We start from the raw sequence: 26,469 nt of genomic DNA on the forward strand, positions 1-26,469 counted from the left end.
TGAAACTGAGAATGGATATGTAAATCTGCAATTTTCACATTATTTGGGGTTTTGAGATCGATTTTATGATGTTGCGAAGTCGGAAAACGCGGTTTCCAGCGAGTTCGGACCAAAGGCATTGTTGCATATTATTGTCTAGGAGAGTTAATTTTACTCATTATTCTTTATATAAATCTTTTTGTTCAAGCATTTTGATTCTTAAATTTGATAACTGAGATCAATGACAATAGAAGTTTCTGAATTCACTAACTTGGTTTAATTAGATTAGAAATATGTAATATTTTTTTTATCATATGCACTACAAAGCATTTTGTTATGTGGGTTGTTTTGGTTCATGAGGGTTAGTATCTTTGAATCAATTGTAAGTTTATTTTCAATTGATTGATCAGATTTTTGTATTTTATTAGAAACTAAAGGATGGCGAGATGGTGGTGAAGCATATCTGGATGTTTTCTGGCCACTGGATGTTGCTGCAGGTACTTTATTCCCCTTAAGTTTGTATATTTTACCCTAAAAACTTCTTACATATTGATGTAATTAATTTTTTAATGTTCTTTTTTTTTATAATGAGACTTTATTTAAATGATTTCTTGAGTTGTTTATTGTTTTAGTCAAACATCGTTTAAACGATACATCCGGCATGTTTACCGTAAAAAGTATACGAACGAAGCTGAGAAGTTTTGGTGTGCGGGATACTGGTTTCAGGTTTGAATGGTACGTGGTCGCCTATCAAAGTAAACTTTTTGGCTTGGCGGGTGTCCAGGAATCGGGTTCCAACAAGGCTGGAATTGGTTAGAAGGAATGTGTATATCGATTCTACCCGCTGTGCTTTTTGTGGAGACGAAGATGAATCTGTTGACCACCGTTTTGTCTCGTGTAATTTCGTTCAAAAGGTATGGGACTCTGTTATATCTTGGTGTAAGGTATATCATTATTTGTGTTTTCAGCCAAAGACCTGGTAGACACTCGCTGGTATATCAGCGGGTCTCGGAAATGGAAGAAGGCGGTTAGAATCCGATATAAGAGGAGTGGGGTTGGGTTATCGCACTAGGATGATGCGGCGTCCTTTATAGATCTAGCTGATGCAGTTATTGAAAACTTTCCGTATGTAAGAGCTATGGCTGTATGAAATCTTGAAGGTAGACATGTTAAATGTATTACTTTACAAGTCCATGTTTGATTATCTTTTTCAAATATGCTTTTGTTCAATATGAAATCAAGCATGCATACGCCTTTTTGTTGAAATTAATGACTTTTTGTTTTCAAAGAACTTATCAACGTTTAAGGTTTAATGAATACATTAAAGACGCAACATGGTTAGTTGTATGTCGTTTTGTCAAGAGTAAAAACCAAAGATAGAGTCAAACTACTGATATTAGACAAGGACAGCAAACCTACACATAAAACAACAAATGTGGTGTATAAAAAATCTTTAACGAGTTGTTATTTTTTCGTACTTATTTATTTCAATTCAGTGTAATATAATATTTATGTTAGTACTTTGAACGTTTATATCAACACTGTTAAATAATAAATTTTATTGGGAAGCCACCCGTGTAACACACGGGTACTTAGACTAGTTACTTCGTATAATAGAGTAATTCAATGACAGAAGAGGAAATACAATAAAGCAAACATTACTCTATTTATACACAAAATTACTATATTGCATATATCTAGATTAATTACGATAATTACTCTAGTTGTATAAAGTTGACAATATTTACAGTTATGTCACCACCTCTTTTTTTTTTTTTTTTTTTTACCTTTTCTTCACTTGGTAAGCTTCGTACCTTTACTCTATTTGTACCAGAACTTGTCTCTAAAGTGGTAAGCTGACTTATCATTGTTTTTATGAAATGAAACGAATTTACATCAACAATTCAACATAAGCATGTATCTTGTTATATTTACTTCAAATTTGACCACATATTATAATTTTGTTTTTTTAACCTTTTATCTATAAATTTTTAATTTAAAGAATACAAAAATAATTAAACAAATGTGTTTGAAGAGTTTCGATACTATATGTTTCCTCTATCTGATTTTATGTCGGGCTTGATATCTAATTTCAGGTGAACATACTAAAGCATTATGTTTGCGCATTGGAAAGCAACGATTGAGTGTTGACGTGATGTCGTGGGTCACGCAAATTTAATCCCTAAACAACTGTAGTTAGCGGTAGTAGGGTATCGAACTCAGGGAGTATGTGGAAAATGTGTTGATTGTGTAGCTTTGTATTTATACTAAAATTAAACTAACTTGCAGAAAATTAAAATTCAAGATTGTGGATTGTTGTTTTGGAAAACTAAATTAAGAACTAATTCAAATCAAAGTAGGTTGTAAACAATTAGGAGAGAACAGTGATCACCCTAGGATTCAGTTTCTTCGAACAGTTGTGTGCAATTTCACTAGAAAGAGTTACATAGACATAACTCGTGTATGTGTGATTGAAGTGATAAAAGGGAACAAAGTACTCGGATTAGATAATGCGAGGTTGTTTCCCGATGACCTATTAACCAATAACCAACCCTAACCCTTCCCGTGATATCTCGGTTGCCAACGGCACCAAGAACGTACGATCGAGACTAGAAATTGTAATATGGATTAACACGCTACAATCAATCAAACATACACCATGACATTCAAGCAACGCAAGATATCATTCTAGAAATGCAGAAATTTAACACACAAAAGTCTTAGAAACATTCACCTAGGATGATCACCGAAGAGTTTAGCCGGACATGGCTCGGTGAATCATCATCAACATCAATCTAATGTTCATAAAGATTAAAAACACAAACCGAATGTTTAGAAATGTTCACAAACCAAGCAAGTACTCCAAATTCGCTCCCAAAGTCTCCAAGAACCGTCAATGATGAGATAATACCAAAAGACACACAAAAAACGAGTATATTGTGGCAGTTACACATTTCACGTTCAGGCACCACCGTAAATTACGGCTCCACCGTAATTTACGGTGGCCATCAGATTGTTACGGTGAATCAAGCCTGTGTTACGGTGCAGGAATCAACAAGAATCAAGTCTACCGTAAATTACGGTAGAACCGTAATTTACGGTACTCAGCATCCTTGACTCCTATGTTTTGTCTTGTGTTCTTCTCTCAACCCGTTTTCCACCAAAGCATCCATAAGCTGCCTTTTATCCATCTCTTATCTCCTAATTCGCACCTGAAACATAAGCATCGTAGTTATCTAATTCAAGATAATTACGCGGTTAAATGGAGGATTATTTCATATCTTAACATGCTTAAGGGTTGTCCCAAGGACCACCCGTCACATCCCCACACTTAACCGTTGCTTGTCCCAAGCAACTCATCAACATAGCTTCGAAACAAGTGATCAAATCAGCCAAACAAATCATGCAATTTCTTTACCAACCCCTTTTTTTAATGCCCCAAGCAATACACCCCTCACAATTTCTCTCCTCTCGGCTACAAGTGGAAACTAGCAAAGATAAGCTAGACACACACTAGGCAAACGGGTGGTTGCGCAATCATAAGCTTGTACCTGAATCAACTATCCTCCTATAACGGGTCAAACATGAATGCAAATCAAAAGGGGCTTAAAGGTTGTAATGTGGCTAGGTGTATGGGTAGGAAATGGAATATATATGAGTAGCGAAAATTCGACCCGGTCTTTTTATTACAACTACCAAAAACAACTAACAATGCATACTACTATATACAAGACAATGAAACCTTCCTTTTTTTTTTCTTTTCATTTTTTTTTTTTTGATTCAAGCACACAATACGATAATACACTAACCATGACTATTTCAAACTCATAAACTACTAATTATATCACTAATGCTATAAGACCGGGTCAAATTTGGGTACATTTTCAAGTAAATAGCTAGGGGAAACAAATGATAGGCTTTAGGCACAAAATTGGGCAACTAAATGACCAAACCCCCGCCCCTCTCACTACCATGCTCATATATATAACTTATGAGGTCCAACCCCCCAAATCCCACACTCACTCACACAACCGACGAGGCTACCTAATGCCCTTATCCTTTCTACATTCATGTCTAACAAAGATTCAAATTGCATTCAAGCACAAGTTCTAACACACCCCCACCCGTAGCCACTCTCATCAAAGATTATTTATATACACGTGTGGCTACAACTCTTACCAAGAATGAAAAGGGTAATAAGGGTTGCCGGTGTATTGACTTGGGGATAAATTGGGGCGACAAGATTTCTCATTGTTTTGCTCGGCTTAAAATTTTTTTTCAAAAATCTTCAAAAAATTCCCCCCATCCCCACACTTGGGATACATTGTCCCCAATGTATGGTCTGGGAGGTTTTGATCACTACTTCAATCAACATCCACAAGAAGCTTCTCATCTCAAACCCCAAATTTCTTTTTTTGTATTTTTTTTCATTTTATAATTTTTTTTTATGTTTTTCATTTTAAACACAACACCACCAACCAACCAAACCCAACAATCAATCATATGATCAATCACCACCCATCCTCCCACCATAATCAACATAAACCAACAAATATATACAAACTATACAAGAGAGAGAATACCACCTGATCAATAATAACGCGGTCCTGGGGGCCCAAAAATGGACGACATCATATCGCTCCATTCTCCAAACCCGAACGATCCGCTACTGATTCCCTCTTGCCTTCTTGGATCAAGCCACTGAGAATGGTGGAGTTGTGGAGTCGGATACGAAACGCTGCCATCATACGGTGGCAATGAGGCATAATCCACATGTTGTGGATCCTCAGCCACCGGCCTTCCGGCATGCCAATCCGCATGCATCCGCCTCATCTGATCATCGTGATATCGGTTATTCATTTCCACCTCCTGCGAATATGCGTGGGTCCGGTGCCATAATTCATTGCGGTCGAAGCTATGTTTAAGCGCCCGCTCAATACTAGCGCTATTCCGCGTGCCTTGATCAAATAACGACCTCTCCGAACCCGACCAAGTATCAAAGATGGCCGCCGGCGGGCGTTGGCTCTCGATCACCTCCTGCATTGAACCACTATAAGCCCACCCCGGCTCATATGGTTGCTGCGCATAGTCGTAAAATGTGCCACCATGACCACCATGAAAAGCCCCAAAACCAACATTTGCACCACCCGTTGGCTCGTCTGCGTAATCATCATCCCCACTCGGAATTAACTCTTCATCGCTTTCAGGTTCATCCGGTTCTCCCGGTAACAACTCCCTTGCACCTAATTTCAACGCTCTCCACCGTTGACCCTCCGATTTCAGCTTGTGATAACGTTCAGACGAAGTGTACGTCCAAACGTTTCCCAACCTATCCAAAGTAAAAGGCAAGTGCCTTTTCGTTAAACCGCGGTCTTCAGATGTGAGTGCCTTCTGCTGTTTCATTAAGCCCGTTATGATGCGGCAGTACGGGACAATGTCTCTCCCGTATTTGTTCCGGCATATCCACAAATGGTGCATGATCAGGTAGCGGATTGGAAACCGTGGGGACCCGTGCATCAATGAGTACAGAACAGGTATCTCTGGAAACCTCACCTGTTCTTTATCCCCTCTCCTTGGGATGACATTAAGTAAACAGATCGTATGCAAGAGCTTGGCTTCTATTTTCAGATTTTTTCGGTATAACACGCCACCATACCTACCGGGCAAAAACAAATCAGCCAACATACTGTTCCATGTCACGTGCTTCTCAGGTTTGAGCAATAAATCATCAAGCGTGGGAATCATGTACTCCCTAGTTGGAAGGCTATCATATTTTCCCAACTTCTTCAACGTATCGAATGACATTTCAACTGGTACCCCATGTACCGTCCCAACCAACTTCATTTGTGATGGCCTGTGGAAGTTGTGACATTTAAGCGTTGCCATCCACTCCTGAATCTCAGTCAAAAACAAATTGCTCTTATCCTTATCCCAACACTTGAGTGCTCCTTCCCAACCCAAAGCACGGAACTTGTCATACACCCCGAACTGGCCCAACTGAGGCTCATCAACATCTCTTTCACAGATGAATGCGGCCGCTTTATTCTTTAACTTGTTCATGCAATCGTTATACAAAGTTGGCTGCCAAATTTCGGGTTGGTCATCCAATGACCCCGAATTCCACACCGGTTTATCTCTTGGGTCTAACTGCATCTCTTCTTCTTCCTCGCTTTCGCTTTCACTAACCCTACCAAGATATTGCCTCTTCTTCGATGGCTGCTCCTTCTCCTTGCCTTTGCCTCTTGACGAGGATGAACTTGAACCCGGCTTTTCCTTTGTCTTTGCCATTCCTACACACATGAAGAAACAACAAAATAACACAAAAATTAACATTCTTTTCACAAATCATCCCCACACTTGCTTGTTGCCATGGTTGTAGATGTTAGTGAACCCAAAATGTATCAAGGATTTTTCAAAAATTGGGCATGGTGTCTCTACAATGTAGAACATCCCAAAAGTTCACTACTTTAACCATAATTCCTACATCTACAACCATCAACCATGTTCAATAACAATTCCATACTCATATCCTAGCAACAAGCAAGTGGGCAAGAACATATAACCTAAATCACCTTGTTTTTCACAATGCATCTCCATAATAGAGTAAAATAAGTGTTCATACCTTGTTTCAAGATGAGAGGATGCTTGTGAAACTAAAAATCCCAAAACCCCCAAATTATCTCAACCTAGGGTTTCAAACTTCGACCCCAAAACCGCGTTTTCTCTGGAATTCCTCCTCACAATCACGAAGCTTGTGAAAAATTAGTCGATTTAGACCAAAATCTCACTTGATTTGGGCAAGGATTGAAGGTTTTATGAAGAAAAGAAGGTGGAAGAAGAAGAAGGAGGATGTGGGTTCTTGGAGAAGAAGAAGTTGGTGGAAAGTGAAGAATGAATGAGTGGATGGGGTTAATGCACGTGAAAGCCTGTTTGTTTTCGTTTTTTTTTTATTGTTTTTTTTTTTTATATATACATACGGAACCGAACCGACGGAAACCATTTCATCGCGTACCGTAATTTACGGTCTCACCGTAAATTACGGTGAGACCTGGATGTCAAATATTCACCGTAATTCAGGTTGTTTCCACCGTAAACTCCAACCATTTTTTCACCACCGTAAATTACGGCAATACCATAATTTACGGTAACCTGCAGGCCTCAATTTTCACCGTAACACAGAGGGTTTTCACCATAAAACTCAAAAAATTTTTAACAACCACCGTAAATTACGGCTCCACCGTAATTTACGGTGAACACTGGGCATGTGCATTTCGGCAAAACTTGAGGTTTATGTGACCAAAAAATTTTTTTTTCGATTTTTTTATGTTTTTTTTTTTTTTTTTTTTTTTAAGTATTTCAAAAACTTGGAAAAATCACCCTACCCCCTCAAAAATCTCGTGTTGTCCTCAACACGATGTAAGAGCAATTCGCGACCCGAATTTCCCCACACTTGTTTCGAACACGGACTTCGAAAAGCTATGGCAATTGTGCAAAAATACAAAACAAAACAAAATGAAACTACTATGTACACTACCACCAAACCTGGGCCTCTTAAGATTGTTCCTCCTCAACCGGGCGTAGGATGTAGCCCGCTTTGTCAAGCTCCAAGTTATTGATGTCATTGCCATCTAAATACGGCTTTAACCGGTGACCGTTCACCGTTTGTTGTTTCAATGTTCGCTCGTCTTGAATATCAACATCTCCGAACCTTCCCACTCGTCGGACAACATAAGGGCCCATCCACTTGCTCTTGAGTTTCCCCGCGAACATTTTCAACCTTGAATTGTATAACCAAACTTTTTGACCCACTTCAAAATTCTTCTTCTTTATCTTCGCATCATGAACCTTTTTCAGTTTGTCTTTGTATGCGGATGCACACTCATACGCTTGGTCCCTTATCTCTTCAATTTCATTCAGTTGAAGCTTCCTCGCCCGACCCGCTTCATCATAGTCCGCATTCACTGTTTTAATTGCCCAATATGCCCTATGTGCCAACTCCATAGGCAAATGACATCCTTTCCCGTAAACCATTCGATACGGAGTGGTATCAAGTGGGGTTTTGAAAGCCGTGCGATACGCCCACAATGCGTCATCAAGCTTGGTTGACCAATCTTTCCTATCCGTTCTAACCGTCTTCATTAGAATTTCTTTGATTTGGCGGTTAGATACCTCCACTTGACCACTCGTTTGTGGGTGGTACGGTGTAGCCACACGGTGATTCACACTATATCTCTTCAACAACTTTCCAAAATTGAAATTTTTGAAATGTGAACCACCATCACTTATTATCACCCGAGGTACACCGAAACGAGAAAAAATGTTGGATTGCACAAACTTACATACAACGGAATGATCGTTGGTCCTTGTGGCAATAGCTTCAATCCATTTCGACACATAATCAACCGCAACCAATATGTATAAAAACCCATTTGAGTTTGGGAAAGGACCCATGAAGTCTATTCCCCAAACATCAAATACCTCCACTACCAAAATTGGTTGCAACGGCATTTCATCACGTTTCGAAATGCTTCCCATTCTTTGACAATTGATGCAATTTCGGGCATACTCACGAGCATCCTTGAAAATCGTGGGCCAATAAAACCCACTCGATAACACCCGATAGCCTGTCTTATTCCCACTAAAATGGCCCCCACATGCGGATGAATGAGCATGGGTCAATATCTCTAAAACTTCAGTTTCGGGAACACATCTTCTTATCACTTGATCAGCCCCGATTTTGAACAAGTCGGGTTCATCCCATATATATTGCTTCACTTGACTAGAAAACTGTTGTCGTCTCTTCTTAGTCCAATGATTTGGAATCGCACCCTTGGCCAAATAGTTAACATAATGAGCATACCAAGGGGCAACATAAGTAGAAACGGCCAACAATTGTTCATCGGGGAACCGTTCATTGATTTCACTTGCATCATCTACACCTTCCAACGGGATTCGGGACAAATGATCCGCGACAACATTCTCACATCCCTTTTTGTCTCGGATCTCAAGATCAAACTCTTGTAACAATAAGACCCACCGAATCAACCGCGGCTTTGCATCCTTTTTCTCCATCAAGTACCGAACCGCACTATGATCCGAGTAAACCACTACCTTGCTTCCCCAAATATACGAGCGAAACTTATCCAAAGCATACACCACCGCTAGTAACTCCTTCTCGATTGTGGTGTAATTAAGTTGCGCTTCGGATAAAGTTTTGCTTGCATAGTAAATAACCACCGGCTTCTTGTCAACCCGTTGACCCAAAACTGCACCAATAGTGGTATCGCTTGCATCACACATTATCTCGAACGGCTTTGACCAATCAGGTGGTTGCAAGATAGGTGCCTTGACCAAATGTTCCTTCAAAACAGTAAACGCTTGCATACATTCATTAGTAAAGTCAAACGGGACATCTTTTAATAACAAATTGCACAAGGGTTTGGTAATAACACTAAAACCCTTGATGAAACGTCGATAAAAACCCGCGTGTCCCAAGAATGACCGTACACCCTTAACATTTTTAGGAGGTGGCAATGATGAAATTACCCGTATCTTTGCCTTATCCACCTCCATCCCCCTTTCCGAAATCACATGTCCCAACACAATGCCCTCTTGCACCATGAAGTGACTTTTCTCCCAACTTAGCACCAAATTTTTCTCAACGCACCTTTTTAAAACCTTTTGCAATTCGTTGAGACAAGCATCAAAAGTGGTGCCAAAAATGGAAAAATCATCCATGAACACTTCGAGCGACTCTCCAACCATGTCCGAGAAAATACTCATCATACATCGTTGAAAAGTTGCTGGATCATTACACAACCCAAACGGCATTCGCCTAAAGGCAAAGGTGCCGTATGGGCATGTGAAGGTGGTCTTGTGTTGGTCATCCGGGTGTATGGCAATTTGATTATAACCCGAATACCCATCTAAGAAGCAATAATATTTTTGACCCGACAATTTTTCAATAATTTGGTCAATAAAAGGTAGCGGGAAATGGTCCTTAGAAGTGGCGGCATTCAGTTTTCGGTAGTCAATACACACCCGCCATCCGGTAACCGGTCGGGTGGCAATTTGTTCACCACTTTCGTCCTTGACTACTTGAATGCCGGCCTTCTTAGGCACAACTTGGGTGGGACTCACCCAAGCACTATCCGAAATCGGATAGATAATTCCCGCATCCAACCATTTAATTACCTCCTTTTTTACTACCTCCCTTAGGTTCGGGTTCAACCGCCTTTGAGCTTCTCGTGTCGGTTTGGCATCTTCGGTTGTGATAATTTTGTGCATGACGATAGATGGACTAATTCCTTTAAGATCGGCAATCGTCCATCCAATAGCACCCTTGTTTGCTTTTAACACCTCCATCAAGGCTTGCTCCTGTGCCACTTCCAAATTAGAGGCAATAATGACCGGCAAAGTGTCATTATCCCCTAAAAATACATACTTCAAGTGGCCCGGCAAATCCTTGAGCTCTAACTTTGGTGGTTCCTCCAACGATGGTTTTGTACCCGAATCGATTTCCACCGGTAGACCCTCAAATTGATGGGTCCATGGTGGTCTACCTTCTTTCATCGCCATCACATCTTGTGCCTCCTCTTCAACCCGTAATGCATAAGCATGTACCTGTTCAGAAAAATCACACAGGCAAATATCCAAACCATCCTCCTCATACTCATGCGGGTTGCATCCATCTACTATGTCTGCCATAAAACACTCATCAACACCATTAGCATTAGAATTGTTAGTGAAAACATTCAAACGCATTTTTCGATTTCCGAATGCCATATCAACCGTACCAAATCTACAATCGATAATAGCATGTGCGGTGCTTAAAAATGGCCGACCCAAAATTATGTTCTGTTGTTGTTTAGGGTCCGCCGATGAGTAGTCCAAAACCAAAAAGTCCACCGGGTAGTAAAACTCATCAATTTTAACAATAACATTTTGAACCATACCCCGGGGCAACTTATGAGACAAATCGGCCAAAACAACCGTCGTCTCCACCCTTGCTAATGGACCAAAGTCATATTGGTCGTATAATCCCCCCGGTAAAATGCTAACTCCGGCTCCAAGATCTAGCAACGCCTTAGCCATTTGAAAATTACCAACTTGTACATTAATCAATGGCGTGCCTGGATCTTGGAGCTTAGGAGGAAGCTCCCCATTCAACACCGCACTCACTTGCCCGGTCAAATCTACCCGCTTAGGCACTTTTTTCTTGTTTTGCCTCTTTTGTGTGCATAATTCTTTTAAAAATTTTGCATAAGCGGGAACTTGTTTTATTGCATCAAGAAGTGGGAGATTTATTTTAACTTGTTTGAACATATCCCACATTTCCTCTTTTTGAGGACCCCTTGACACAATAACATTTTTCTTTCCCGGGTCAAGTAAAGCCGATGGGAATGGAACTTGACTCGGTTCACCCTCTATTTTTTCATTCTTTTCATTTTTACTTTTTTCACTTTCACCCAACCCCGGTTTTTTAATAGTTGTTTCTTGTGGTTTAACCGGTGCAAGTTCATCATCACTTTCCATTCCCGTAATGTCCTCAACCACCCCCTCGACCAATTCGGGTGACAAATTGGCCTTAAACTCTTTCCCACTTCTTAACACACTAACATGGTTAATATTAACATTACCTCGTGACGAACCATGTGAAGGGTTTACCTTTGTATCGCTTGGAAGTTGACCCTTACCTTTCTTTAGTTCCGCCACATCGGTTGCTAATTGCCCCATTTGAGTCGTTAGTGACTGGATGCTTTTATCGCGAACCTCATCTTTTTGCATCCGCACTTCATCAAGTTGATTCCGCTTTTGCATTTCCAATTGCATGCTTTTAAGCATCTCCATCACCTCATTTCCACCCGAAGATCCCCTTTGATCTTGACCCGTTTGGTATTGTTTTTGATACCCTTGGTTATTTCCGCCCCGGTACCCACCTTGGTTATTATAAGATGGCCGTGAACCAAAATTACCTTGGCTACCTTGAAAATTTGGGTTCGCTTGATTTGACGGGTTCCCATATCTAAAATTCGGATGATTCCTCAACCCGGGGTGGTAGGTATTAGAATTCATGTTGTTATAGTTCCTACCACCTCCTCCTTGGCCTTGACCTTGGACCGCATGAACTTCCTCATATTGCCCTTCCAACATTCCTTGGCAATTTTCAGCCGCGTGACCTATTTCATTACACAAAGCACACACATCATAAATTTGATTAGTAGTTTGAACATTACCTTCATCTATGGCATGCACTTGTGGTCGGTTAGTTGTCGGTCGGGCTCTCCTCGAAGCTTGGGCTTTCCTTTTTGATGTAGTTGCCATATTCTCCAAAAACTCCCAATCTTCATTCTCATAATTCGTTCCAAATGTCCCTCCGGTGATAGACATTAAATCCCGTGCATCTTCGGCACTTAACCCCTCATGAAAAGCGTTCATTAACTCCCATAACTCAATCCCATGATGAGGGCAGTTTTTAATCATCATGTTAAAACGCTCAAACGCCTCATGGAACATCTCACCGTGTTGTTGTTGAAAGCTTCTCAACCCCTTCCGCGCATCATTAGTCTTTTGGGCGGTGTAGAATTCATCCAAAAAGGTTTGTTGCATCTCCCCCCATGTATAAATTGATGCTGAAGGTAATGTATAGAACCATTTCTTAGCTTTCTCTTCCAACGAAAACTGAAATAAGACTAACTTGACTTCATCGGCCGAAAAACCTTGACTCCCAAAAGTGTTGCAAATTGAGTCATAGGCCTCTAGATGGAAATACGGCTCCTCCGTTGCTAACCCTTTATACTTCGGTAAACTTTGCAACGAGTTTGTTCTTACTTCAAAAGTTCTCCCTTGGTTGTTGTGAGGGATAACCACCGGTGAGGGGTTTTGAGTAATGATTGGCCTGAAATGTGCCTCTATTCCCCTTGCTTGTTCTCTAAGATGTCTTCGTGGCACACCATACCTACCTCTCGGAATAATCGGCCCATTCGGTCTTGGTACTTGCCCTTGTGGTGCGATCGGTTGTTGAAACTGTTGTGGTCGCATCGGTGGGCGCTGAGGCGGTCTTTGAAATGGTTGTTGGTGTACATGTTGTGGCCGGACCTGTTGCAATGGAATCGGTTGTGGCATTGGTGGCCCTTGTGGTCTTGGCCGAATGTGTTGTGGTATAAGTTGTTGATGTTGCATTCCACCAACACTCGCCATCCCTTGAGATTGACTTTGAACATACCCAAAATCCCCTTGATCACCATAATCTCCATAACCGTACCCATCATCTTCATACCCCTCAAAGTCTTCAAATCCCTCATCATAATCACCCCCTTGCATTCCCGAGGTTTGCCCAAATGGAATGTTTGAATACTGAAAACCCGATTGTTGTGGTCTAAAGGATGGGGTAGTATGCACAATAGTTGAATTGGGTGCAATTGTGAAGGTAGATGATGATTGACCCGTAGTTGGGGGAAAGAAGTGGGATAATGGTGGGATTGTGGTGGATGGATCGTAAGTGATGGTAGGCTCATTTTGAGTGGTGATTGGTTGAGTGGAATTGGTTGGTGTAAATCCAGCGGTGGTATTAGGTAAGGTAGTGTTTGGTGATGGTTGGGTGGAAGTAGGTATAAAGGATGAGGTTGTTTGACTGGTTGTAAGTGGAATCTGAGAATCAGCCATGATGTTTCTCGGTGTAATGGGTGAAGTAGGTGAACCAATAATTTTGTTTTCTCGCACTAAAACTCGGTTTTGTCGTAACGTTCTTTCAATTTCCGGATCAAACGATAGCGGTGATGACCTGTGAGAGCCTCTAGTATGCATACACCTCAAGTACCTGCACACTAAACACAACCAGCGTAAACCCGAAAATAACAAACAAAACTATGAAATTAACACACGTTGCGCACTACTCCCCGGCAACGGCGCCAAAATTTGACGTGATGTCGTGGGTCACGCAAATTTAATCCCTAAACAACTGTAGTTAGCGGTAGTAGGGTATCGAACTCAGGGAGTATGTGGAAAATGTGTTGATTGTGTAGCTTTGTATTTATACTAAAATTAAACTAACTTGCAGAAAATTAAAATTCAAGATTGTGGATTGTTGTTTTGGAAAACTAAATTAAGAACTAATTCAAATCAAAGTAGGTTGTAAACAATTAGGAGAGAACAGTGATCACCCTAGGATTCAGTTTCTTCGAACAGTTGTGTGCAATTTCACTAGAAAGAGTTACATAGACATAACTCGTGTATGTGTGATTGAAGTGATAAAAGGGAACAAAGTACTCGGATTAGATAATGCGAGGTTGTTTCCCGATGACCTATTAACCAATAACCAACCCTAACCCTTCCCGTGATATCTCGGTTGCCAACGGCACCAAGAACGTACGATCGAGACTAGAAATTGTAATATGGATTAACACGCTACAATCAATCAAACATACACCATGACATTCAAGCAACGCAAGATATCATTCTAGAAATGCAGAAATTTAACACACAAAAGTCTTAGAAACATTCACCTAGGATGATCACCGAAGAGTTTAGCCGGACATGGCTCGGTGAATCATCATCAACATCAATCTAATGTTCATAAAGATTAAAAACACAAACCGAATGTTTAGAAATGTTCACAAACCAAGCAAGTACTCCAAATTCGCTCCCAAAGTCTCCAAGAACCGTCAATGATGAGATAATACCAAAAGACACACAAAAAACGAGTATATTGTGGCAGTTACACATTTCACGTTCAGGCACCACCGTAAATTACGGCTCCACCGTAATTTACGGTGGCCATCAGATTGTTACGGTGAATCAAGCCTGTGTTACGGTGCAGGAATCAACAAGAATCAAGTCTACCGTAAATTACGGTAGAACCGTAATTTACGGTACTCAGCATCCTTGACTCCTATGTTTTGTCTTGTGTTCTTCTCTCAACCCGTTTTCCACCAAAGCATCCATAAGCTGCCTTTTATCCATCTCTTATCTCCTAATTCGCACCTGAAACATAAGCATCGTAGTTATCTAATTCAAGATAATTACGCGGTTAAATGGAGGATTATTTCATATCTTAACATGCTTAAGGGTTGTCCCAAGGACCACCCGTCAAGTGTTTCTCCACTCTATTATTTATTAAACAACCTAGTCAAATGAAGCAAGACGATGAGGAGCAAAAGATGCATCAAGCAAGCTACCAATAAACCAAGGGTCAACAATTAAAGTTGGTCACCTTTGTTCATCTCGTCCAGTGTATCTGTTTAAAATCTGTTTAAAGGAAAAATATCGAACATGAAAGAACAAGGCTGCTTTCAGGATGTCAAAAATTTTGTCCTTGCTAGCATCCCCACCATTCAGATTAAGCTAGATAAAATTTTACAGAAATAACGTCCTTGTATCAAGATACCGTCACCACTTACCAACGAAGTTCGAATCAAGAGAGCGCCTGTTAACAAGTTTTGGTCCCCAACAACATGACCATCCAGAGAACAACTCCAATAATTCTTTCGCTTGAACCAAACCATTCTCACGCCTTCATCCATAAATAGTGAGGAAGCTTAAATAAAATACAAGTCAAACAAATAAGGGTAATTATCACGGGATGCCAATGTACAATTCATTACCCATTTGTTAGTATGATAAAATTAATGCAACTTTGTTTGTACAATCTTCTAATTGATAAGGGTTTTGATTAATGGAAATTTGTTGTACTATACCACTATGTGAATGTTGATTTCCTATGAGAGAATTTTGGCTTTGTTTTTTTTCCCATTGTGAATCATATGATCTACGTGAAACGTGCTAATCTATAAAGATGAAAAAGCAACCTTTCATTGGAAAAGGGGAAACTATTTAATTAGGAACCATTCGTATAAATGTGTGTGTCCATTTATGTTAGGAATACTCTAAAAGAAATGATAATACAAGACTATACATGTAAGTAAAGAGGTAACCATAAAAAAAGCAATTAAGTACCGAAGAAATTTACCAAAAAGAAATACCGGGGTTGAAACATTTGAAGACAAGGTTGTTACACATGATTAATTATCGAGAGAGATTTGATGCCAAGGTTAAACACAACAGCTACCGACAGGTGTTATTGTCAAAGGACATTCCTGCCAACAATCTGTAGGAATCATGCTTGAAAGTAGTTGGAAGAAGTTCAAGTAGAAAAATAACTACAACTTTTTATTAGCTAACGTGATGCGTATCTGTAAACACCCAACCTCATAAGTCCTCAAAGTTAGATCATTACCATAAAACGTAATTCTTATACTAATAAATGTCACGCAATGCAGCGGAAAATATAAAAAACGTTAAATACAACTAATCACAAAAGTTTTAACAAAACAAACAATTTCTTAATAAGTTATCGATGTCAATAAGATACCACTCTTTGCGGGCATGGTATCCTGTAATCCATGACGAGGCCCTCCTATCAAGCATCAACACCCCTTTAACCATACATGCATGCTAAAAGTCAACTACCTTGAATGAGTTATAGTTTACACTAAAACAGTAAGCAAACATCTTGAGTAAAACATTTGATAACCATAAAAAAAACATTTTAAACATCAATAAAGCACCCCGGCATCAATCGTCAGTTTAAGCATCAAGGTGTGAAATGAACTTCAACATCAATGTCAATCTAAGTCAAACAAGCTTATACAAGCATAAGACTTTGTTTATACCTGCTACGCCGTCACGCTAACAGGTTCCATCAATAACCCCAGAAACAAATGCTAACCATCAATCATTTACCGTCAATCATCAATCATTTAACATTTAGCTTTGATAAATAAAATCAAACATATAACATTTGAATAAAAAACGTAATAACTAACAATTACCAAATAGAATAAACATTTAAGGTAGTATGCCTATCAATCCAAAATAATAAAAAGATGGCATCTAGAACTCACATGAGAGTTAACTTTCTACCAGTGGTAATGTACGATCTGACCCTTGGACACTTAGTCAACTGGTCAAAGATTTATATGAAATCACATTAAATTTCATTCCATAAACCTTAAAGAAATGTAAGACTTTTCGTTAGTGAAGATGTCAGTGAAATGTATCATTTTAGTTGATAAACGTTTTGTTCCCATCTTACTTTTCAGTACATAAACATTTCGTTGGCCATAACATTTCAGTCATCAGAACATTTCATTATGCCTACTTTTCATGGGGGATAATTTTCGTTCGTATTACCATTTCTCTTAACATAAACATTTCGCTGAACATTGGCGTTTCGTTGAACTGATGTATTTCTTTGGAAGGGTGCAAAGGAAAAAAACTTGAAAACCCTAGGTCGCAACAATGGCGGTTGCGATTAGATTTGACTCCGTTCCACATAAAGATCCTAACTTTATTGTTGGAAATGCATTAGAATTGATGCATAACATCATTGTAAGCCTCATACAATAAAAATATGTAAACCTTTGTGTGACTCTCACCTCTTCCACGCAAGAACCCTAAAACCGACCCGTGAACTTCAAAACCAGTTAAAGGATGAGATGAACTGCTGCCTTTGATCCCAGATTCCCAGATGGAGAAACCGACTTAATAACGTGAATCCTCAAGGTGAAATACACAACCCCACCCGTTGAATCTAGGTTTCATTTTCATGGATTCTCTCTCTCTCTTTCTAGAGTGAAGGTGTGGATGGTGAGAATGATGAGGTTGAACATGCCCACTTTTCAGATTAGGTTGGCGTTGTGACTTGTGAGAAAATTACCATTTTTTCCTTTGTGGGCATTGCTATGCATCTTTTGTTTACCTTTTACATGTACTTGTCTTTCATACTATACCTATCTTTTAAGCTTATATCCAATTTACCATTTATTAAAAGTTTAGGTATTAAAATTATATCTTTGTATTTGGATATTGTTGTTCTCGCGTTATTTGCAATTAAACCAGTTTCCATAACAATAGAAACTATTTAACTTGATTCTCGTGACAGTAGATAGAAAGTGTAATCATGATGATACGTGTTATTTTTTGTATAATGAATTGCAACATTTGAATTCTCAATTCTCTCTTATCTTCACAAAACAAGAACGTACAGTTCAAAAGCGTGTGTTTGGTGTTGATAACAATTACACATCATTAAGGATTAGCAACACAATCAATTAGTGAAGTATATCTTGACTATTGTATCACGACGCCGCTCAACCATTCGTTTGCATCTCGCTTTCAACAAACACTCCAACACGTAATGTTGCCAGCCGCCGTTAAAAAAAAATAAGAGAAAGCAACGTTGCCATCTTGAGAAACATTCATGTCACGGTTCTTATGCTGTCATTTTCATCTTCACAGCATGTCACTTTTAGTCTACCTACATCTTAGATTGTATTACTAAAAAATGGAATCATATAGATATGACAAATAATGAATACAAACATTTCAATACAACAAAGAGTGATCACGTCACGTCAAAGTTAAATCTTAAAAAGTGATACGTATTTGTATATACAGTAATAACTAGGATTTTGACCCGCCGCGTGTTGCGGCGGCGTCAAAAGTTAAAGTCACTCGTATTTATACTTTATATTTAACCATAATCTTTACTGAAAAAAATTACGTCGCCATCGAATGAAAACGTATTATATTTGACCAACTCGCTTTCGAATACAGTTTACGAACGTACATAAAATAAGTATAAAACGAATTATTTTTTTACCTGACTCACTTGAGAAAAAAGTTTACGTCAAAACGTGAATTTAAAATGAAAGGTACGTTAAAACTGCGATACACAACGCATTTCGCCGACGGAACCTTAGTTGTTTATAGCGGCCGACACATTATGCGATGCGTTGACCATATAAACACCTGTTTGATGTATCCGATCAAACTCAGTGTAACCTATATAGGCATTTGTGGTTACAACGTACAATGATGACAATAACGTTTGATGCACGCACGTGACATTACACGTTTTTTACTTTGTTACACACGGTACGTTCATGACATTAACACCATTAGATCTAAATTCTAATAAAAGACTCCAATAAATGTCATGTGGCATTTTCTCCTTCAACCTAATAAATGCTGCTGCTGCTAATATTATTATTATTATTATTATTATTATTATTATTATTATTATTATTATTATTATTATTATTATTATTATAAATTCTACAGGTTACATATATAAGATCCGAATATATAATGAAAGTATGATTTCATTAATATTAAAATGTTTCTTTTTCCACGATGTCTTGATTCACATTACTATATGTAAAAGTCTATTCTTTAATTAAATATATTTAAGGCAGTGTATATATACATGGACATACACTACAAAATCAAGAAATATGTTTAGAATGAAGGGATCAAATGAAAACTTTTAAACATATACCCTTTACTACCAATATTATAAATTGGATTATGCATAAATAATCAATGTTTTGGTAGCCAAAGTATAAAATTGGAGCCTTACTTAGGGTCTTGGTATCTGTGGCGGCTAACATGTTCAGTTGTGGTTAATGATCGGTTGTTGTTACTGTTTCCTGCAGAAGAAAAAAAGTACCTAAGTTTTTTATTTGTCATATTTTCTATACTATTTGTGGATGATATTCGTATATCATATTATTATTTTTTTCTTTAAAAAACAGTGCTTATCATATCATTAATATACAAATTAGAATTTTATTATAATTCATTTGCCACAAACATATCACTTACAGTGTATTTTTAAAAATACGTACAGTCTTATCATTATTTTTATATTTTCGTGTTACTCTTTTATAGCCCTAAATAATAAGATGACGTGTAGTGACTTAAAAGAGAGGTAAAAACTTTAATAAAAAAATGGGATAGTAGAAAATATAAATTTTCAGTTTCTTTTATTATTTTATTTTATAACACAACAAATCATTTCACTTATAAATATTATATACAAATTTGTTATTTATATCTTTTCCGATATTCAACCCGTATAATATACGGGTTTATAGGCTAGTATATATATATATATAGGGTAAGGATAGTGTAAAAAGGGCCTAAAGTGTGAGAAGTGTATTATAACACTATATATAAAACTATATAACACCATATAAACACCGTATAACAATATGTAACACCATATAATACCATATAACACTATGTAACTGTTGGACCGTTGTTTGACCCGAAAAGTCAGTCAGAGTAGCTCATCTTCATGTATGAAGGCGGAATCAACATATATGAAGTTTCAACAGCATATCCTTTCAATTCCTATCTTTTTATTGCTTTCTGATGAAATTTTGACAGAGTTTCGGCTCCCAAGCACACACATACATACACTTTCAAATGAACCGCTCATACCCTATTTATAGAGTTCCTGGGTCGCTTATGTGACAGGCCATATAAGCGATCCAGAACACTTGACAAATAAGCGGTCCAGACATTGACATATAAGCGGTCCAAGATGATACATTGACTAATAAGCGGACCAACACCTATTTAACACAATATTTACACTTTGACCCCCTGTTGACCAATCTTGACTTCAGACTTTTTGTAGACGCAGTCAACAGACATTCCGTGCATCAACAGACTCCCCCTTGGATGTTGACGTAGTCTTTTAGCATCTTCAGATCCGTAGTCTTCAGTCTTTGTCTTTTCACCAACTCTGTCTATCCTCTCAAGCATTCTTCACAGGTTTCAGCATTAACACCTGACTCTAACATCAACTTCCCAATGATTGTCAATCCAGACTCCCCCTTTCACAGACTCCCCCTCTCAGTATGCTGGAATCTTGAGATATCTGGTTCAAGCTTTGACAATTTGCCTCCGTTGGGAAATAATGTCCAAACCTGTTTCTCAACCAATAATCATTACAATCTAATCTTTTTCTAGCAATAAACACTAATTCAATCAGCTTTAGAAATCCACTCAAGTTTCCAAGTTCAAGTGAATGACCCTGAATACTTAATTAATCTACCAAGTTCAATTTAATGACCCTGGTTGATCTTTTGACGAATCAAACTGATTTAGTAAAACAATTTTCAGTTTCTTCTGAAAAATAACAAGTATCAACTTAATGAACTTGTTTTAACTTTGAAAACAAACACATTTCCAACAATGTAAGCTCTCCTCAATCTTTAGCTCAGAATCTCCTGCATCTGCTTCATCTTTCTAAAATCCGACAATCAACTTTCTACTCTGGTTTGTCTAAAATAAAGCAGAAATAAAATCTTTTTGGATTTTAAAATGATCTAAACTAAGAAATGAAATAACAGAAAACTTAAATTGCAGAAAATAAACTATTTACAACTTATTTTTGGTGAGCGTGTCAGGGAATCATATCAGCTTTTCAGACAGATTACAAGTACCGTTAAGCTACATTACATACTCAGACTTAAACAATTCACATCGATTGTCGATATACTGATCCATCTTAAATTCTCACACAAACTTCAATCTATTCAGGATACCGTTTAAGTGTTTTAAGAACTTAGATCAATTCATGTGTCCCACCTCTTGAATATACTCCCGTATCCAGAATCCCAATATTCAGTCTTACAGGCAAGAATACTACAATGATGTCTGTACATAAATTAGGGGTTAAATGCGAGAACTGAGGGATCTCAGGTCAGAACTTCCGTTCAGCAGAGAGATATCAGCTTCGACTTAGCAGTGTGTCCCCTTTAGAGGATCTTTTCAGCTACAACAACTGATTATCAATTTTATTGTCTAATCAGCTGAGGGCTTCATGCTATATTTCAAGCATTTTGGATAAAGTATTAGCCAAGGACTAGGTCAGAACTACCGTTCAGCAGAAGTCCCGGAATAATACCCCAGACATCATAGAGTATAAACACCTAGTATATCAGAATACGAGACCTTTCAAACGAGATTTCAGGGGTTACCTATATATCCAAGTAGTATTCCCCACGAATTTCACCAGTTTGAAATTTTAGATTTATATCCCGAATAAATCTACTAAATGTACGAAAACCTATCGACACATCGTTAGTGAGACTGTTTAACTCATTTTGTCTTTCCAAATCTTTAGCATACTGTAATTGTCTAGCTGATGTACTATCATTTTCCCTATATACACAAGCTCTTTTTCAATTTTATCATGTTTTTGTATTTTTCATTTTTTACTGTTTTTGTATTTTTCTCAAAATAAACTATGTACAACTATCTATCTCCCCCTAAATACCAAAACAAGTAAAAAAGCGACAAACCATCGCAGATTGTTTCTCATCTTCATCCGCAACAGTACTCTCATCAACGCTCACAACCCCATCCGACACCGAAAGCAATTTCATACCATTGAGTTTTAACAAATATTGAAATCGATTTTTATCAAAAGCTTTGGTATGCAAATCAACTTTTTGTTCGTCAGTGTGGATTTTCTCAATTCGTATCAACTTTTTCTCGAAGCAATCGCGAATAAAGTGATGACGAATCTCAATATATTTAGTTTTAGCGTGATGTACTGGATTTTTAGTTATATTAATTGCGGCCTCATTATCAACAAACAGAGGTGTGTTAAGAAACTGCAAACCGTAGTCGCGCATCTGTTGCTGTATCCACAGGATCTGAGAGCAGCAACTGCTAGCAGAAACATACTCCGTTTCACATGTAGATAACGCCATAGACGTTTGTTTCTTACACTGCCAGGTAACCAATCTCGGACCAAAGAACTGGCATCCTGCTGTTGTTGATTTCGTGTTAACTTTGCAGCATCCGAAATCTGAATCGGAATACCCTTCGAGTGTAAAATCGCCTTTTCTAGGATACCATAACCCCAATGACGGAGTACCTTTCAGGTAACGTAATATCCTTTTGACGATAATCATGTGCGATTCTCTCGGGTTAGACTGAAATCTTGCTGCGAGGCATGTTGGGTACATGATGTCAGGACGTGAAGCAGTTAGGTACATCAAAGAACCTATCATGGATCGATAAAGTGTCTCATCAACCCTGTCTCCGGTGAGATCTGGGTGAATCCCATGATTAGTCGCAAGTGGGGTAGCAGCTGGAGTAGAACTTGACATTCCAAATTTCTCCAGAATATCATGCACGTACTTCGTTTGATGAATGAAAATTCCCTCAGGAAGTTGTTCAACTTGTAATCCCAGAAAGAATTTCATCTCCCCCATTGAAGACATTTCAAATTTCTGCTTCATCACCTGTTCGAAATCTTTGCATAATTTCTCATTTGTTGACCCAAAAATTATATCGTCCACATAAATTTGTACTATCAGAAGATGACCATCAACGACTTTAGTGAAGAGAGTGGCATCCACTTTTCCACGTATGAACTGGTTAGCGAGTAGGTGTTGAGACAAAGTCTCGTACCAGGCTCTCGGCGCCTGATGTAGACCATACAACGCTTTGTCCAGCAAATAAACTTTGTTTTTGTGGATTGGGTCAGTAAAGCCCGGCGGCTGACCAACATACACCTCCTCTTTGACCTTCCCATAAAGAAACGCTGATTTAACATCTAACTGAAATACTTTGAAATTCTTCCAAGACGCAAATGCTAGGAAAATTCTGATAGCCTCTAGTCGTGCAACAGGAGCATAGACTTCGGTAAAATCAATCCCCTCCTGTTGACTAAAGCCCTGAACAACGAGTCGAGCTTTGTTCCTTACAACCACTCCTCTATCGTCCTTCTTACATTTGAAAACCCATTTTGTATTGATTTTCCTTTGACCATCCGGCAAATCAACTAACTTCCACACCCCCAACTTTTCAAACTGACTTAATTCTTCTTGCATCGCTATGACCCAAGAGTCTTCAGTAAGCGCCTCTTTGTAAGTTCTCGGTTCGACCTGCGAGATAAAACAACTTAATGAAAATTCAGTTTGTAAAGGTGCTACTGTAATAAAAACACGTTAAGCCCTGATCAATTTGACGTCTCGTGCGAACGCCCGATTGCAATTCTCCTATTATCAAATCCTCTGGATGATAAGAAAGAGTTCGCGGCATCACATCGCTTGGAACTTCTACATTTCCCTCCAGATTAGTAACATTCTGCTCTGCATCTTGTTCACCAACTTAGTTTGTTTGACTTGATAACTGGATCTGCTCCCCCTCAAGGTCTGAATCACCATGGTCAAAAACTGGCATATTTTCAACTTCTTGATCATCATTCACCTCCGACTGATTACCAGGAGCAACTTCATCATCATGTTCACCAGCATTACTAGGACCTGCTTCATTGTCATTTGAAGTTTCCCGAGCTCTTCTAGAATACTCTGCTGGAAACCTGAGCTGCGACTCATACTCTCGCAAAATATCCAGCTCATCAAAGAAATCTTCTTCTTCCTCTGATTCTTCTTTCTTGTCAAACGAATCCCAAAGTTTGTCATAATGATAACGCCATGAATCACCAGGATTCTGTGGCGGCATAGTGTAACCTTGACATTCAACATTTGCTGCCTCAATAATCTGCTTGTCGCTTGGAATGAAAACGCGTCGCAAAGGACTTGAATAACCCACAAAGATTCCCTCAACGCTCTTCGGACCAAACTTTCCTTTAGGCTCTATCACCGTACAGGGTGACCCAAACGGTTCTAGATACTTCAAATTCGGCTTGCGTTTATTGAGTAGCTCAAAACACGTCTTGTTGAACTTCTTTACAGTAAGAACTCTATTGAGAGTATAACATGCAGCAGAAACAGCTTCAGCCCAGAAATTAATTGGTAACTTAGAGTCTGCAAGCATCATTCTGGCTGTCTCGATTAGCGTCCGGTTTTTGCGTTCGGCAACTCCATTCTGCTGCGGAGTGTACGGAGCACTAAACTCATGCAGTATACCTCTTTCATCACAAAATTCTTCCATTTTACTGTTTTTGAATTCAGTACCATTATCACTGCGAATTCTACAGATCGGCCTCTGGTACAGATTCTCAATTTTCTTAAACAATGCCATCAAACTATCAAAAGTCTCATCTTTTGATTTCAAAAACATCACCCAAGAAAATCTGGAATAATCATCAGTCACGACCAAACAGTAGGAATCTCCTGTTATACTCTTGACATTCACTGGACCAAACAAATCCATGTGAAGTCGTTCCAAAGATCTTGAAACTGAATTGACTTGCTTTGTAGGGTGTGACTTTTTCTTCTGTTTGCCTTTGACACAACTTATGCACTCCCCTTCCAGATGAAACCCTTTAATATTCACTCCAGTGACCAAGTCGTTATGCACTAAGTGATTCATTTTCCTTAGGTGAATATGCCCCATCTTTCGGTGCCATAACCTTGACTCTTTTTCCGTTGCTCTGGACACAAAACAATGAGCCTGACCCGTGGTTGTAGTAGCAACGCTCATGTCCAACACATACAGATCGTTGACTCTTGGTGCCCTCATGATGATCCACTCTTCAGGTATCACAAATCCCGGTTTCAAGATCAAACATTCTTTGTCGGTGAAATGAGTAGTATACATCCTGTCACAGATCTGGGAGATACTTAGCAGGTTGTTCTCCAGCTCAGCGATGTAGTTAACTCTTTCAAACTTTATAATGCCATTTGACAATGTTCCTTCACCTATGATCCTTCCTCCTTGATTACCCGCAAAACCCACATAACCACCGTTAATGCTATTCACATCATACAGCAATGCGGTCTTCCCTGTCATATGCCTTGACGCTCCACTATCCATTATCCACCTGGATACAAGTTTTGGAAGATCCTGCACATAACAAATCATCACTTAAACAACTTCAAGAAAGATGCTGATTCATGCTTCGCGATCTAGGAAGCTCCGGCAATTCAAACTGTTTAGTCAAACATTGAGTCCACCCAGGCCTCATCAGCCTTAGGTGCAACCTTGACTCTCGCAATTTGAATTTTGAAATTTTCAACCTTAAGTGGCGGAAAATTTGCATCATAATCAACAATAATTGGCTCTTCATCCTTTTTCTCTTCAGAATTTGTAACTTTCTTCTCAAATTTTGATTCAATTTTTGGTTTCCACACCTGTTGAGTTTCTGCCACCCTTTTATAAAATTTATTATTTTGAGTTACCAATTTCTTTACGGGTTCAGTTTTTGCTTTTACGTTGTCGATTTTAACGTTTTTCTTCTCAACCACTTTCTTCTCAACATACATTGGTGCTTTACCCTTCACATCAACCTTCTTTTGTTGAACCTTCACAGCTTCAGTCCTAGGCTTCACATATGTACATTTCGTGCAATATGACCAACTTGTTCACATCTAAAACAAGTACGAGTATCAGCTACCCGACTCGTGCCTTCAGACTGAGCCTGCGAAGCTCTCTTCTCAAAAAATTCATTGTTTGATTTTGAAAAAATTTCTTTTTCTTCATCAGCAAGTGAACTTGAACTGTTCACAATTTTTTTCTTTTCGACAAACCTCTTGTGTGAAACATTCTTTTTCTGAAACGATTTACCCCCCTGATAACCACCCGACCAATTGTTTCTATTGTTATTGTAAAAACGCGGTGGATAACCAGTTTTCTTGTTGTAAACCCTCTCTTTCTTTCGATTCAAATTGTTCACTACTGACAACTCGACTTCAACAAGTTTGAAAACATTTGTCA

General features: G+C 38.7%; 1 protein-coding gene and 1 non-coding gene across 2 annotated transcripts; one reads left to right on the top strand and one right to left on the bottom strand.

Annotated features, from left to right (window-relative positions):
* Positions 1-4,053: 4,053 nt before the first annotated feature.
* On the bottom strand, positions 4,054-6,833 carry LOC110895328. The gene is made up of 2 exons (XM_022142622.2): positions 6,602-6,833; positions 4,054-6,269 (listed from the first exon to the last, which is right to left on the bottom strand). Exon 2 carries the CDS (start codon positions 6,265-6,267, stop codon positions 4,570-4,572), a length of 1,698 nt encoding a protein of 565 aa, XP_021998314.1. The 5' UTR covers positions 6,268-6,269; positions 6,602-6,833; the 3' UTR covers positions 4,054-4,569.
* Positions 6,834-12,433: 5,600 nt separating this feature from the next.
* On the top strand, positions 12,434-12,539 carry LOC118485262. Its single transcript, XR_004875567.1, has one exon. It is a non-coding gene; the product is annotated as a small nucleolar RNA R71 (small nucleolar RNA).
* Positions 12,540-26,469: the final 13,930 nt, after the last annotated feature.

The sequence above is a fragment of the Helianthus annuus genome, chromosome 12 (genome assembly GCF_002127325.2).
Source record: "Helianthus annuus cultivar XRQ/B chromosome 12, HanXRQr2.0-SUNRISE, whole genome shotgun sequence".
NCBI classification, from domain to species: domain Eukaryota; kingdom Viridiplantae; phylum Streptophyta; class Magnoliopsida; order Asterales; family Asteraceae; genus Helianthus; species Helianthus annuus.

Excerpts from the sequence above, each read along its gene's own strand:
- LOC110895328 (XM_022142622.2), bottom strand. The coding sequence starts at position 6,267 with ATGGCAAAGACAAAGGAAAAGCCGGGTTCAAGTTCATCCTCGTCAAGA.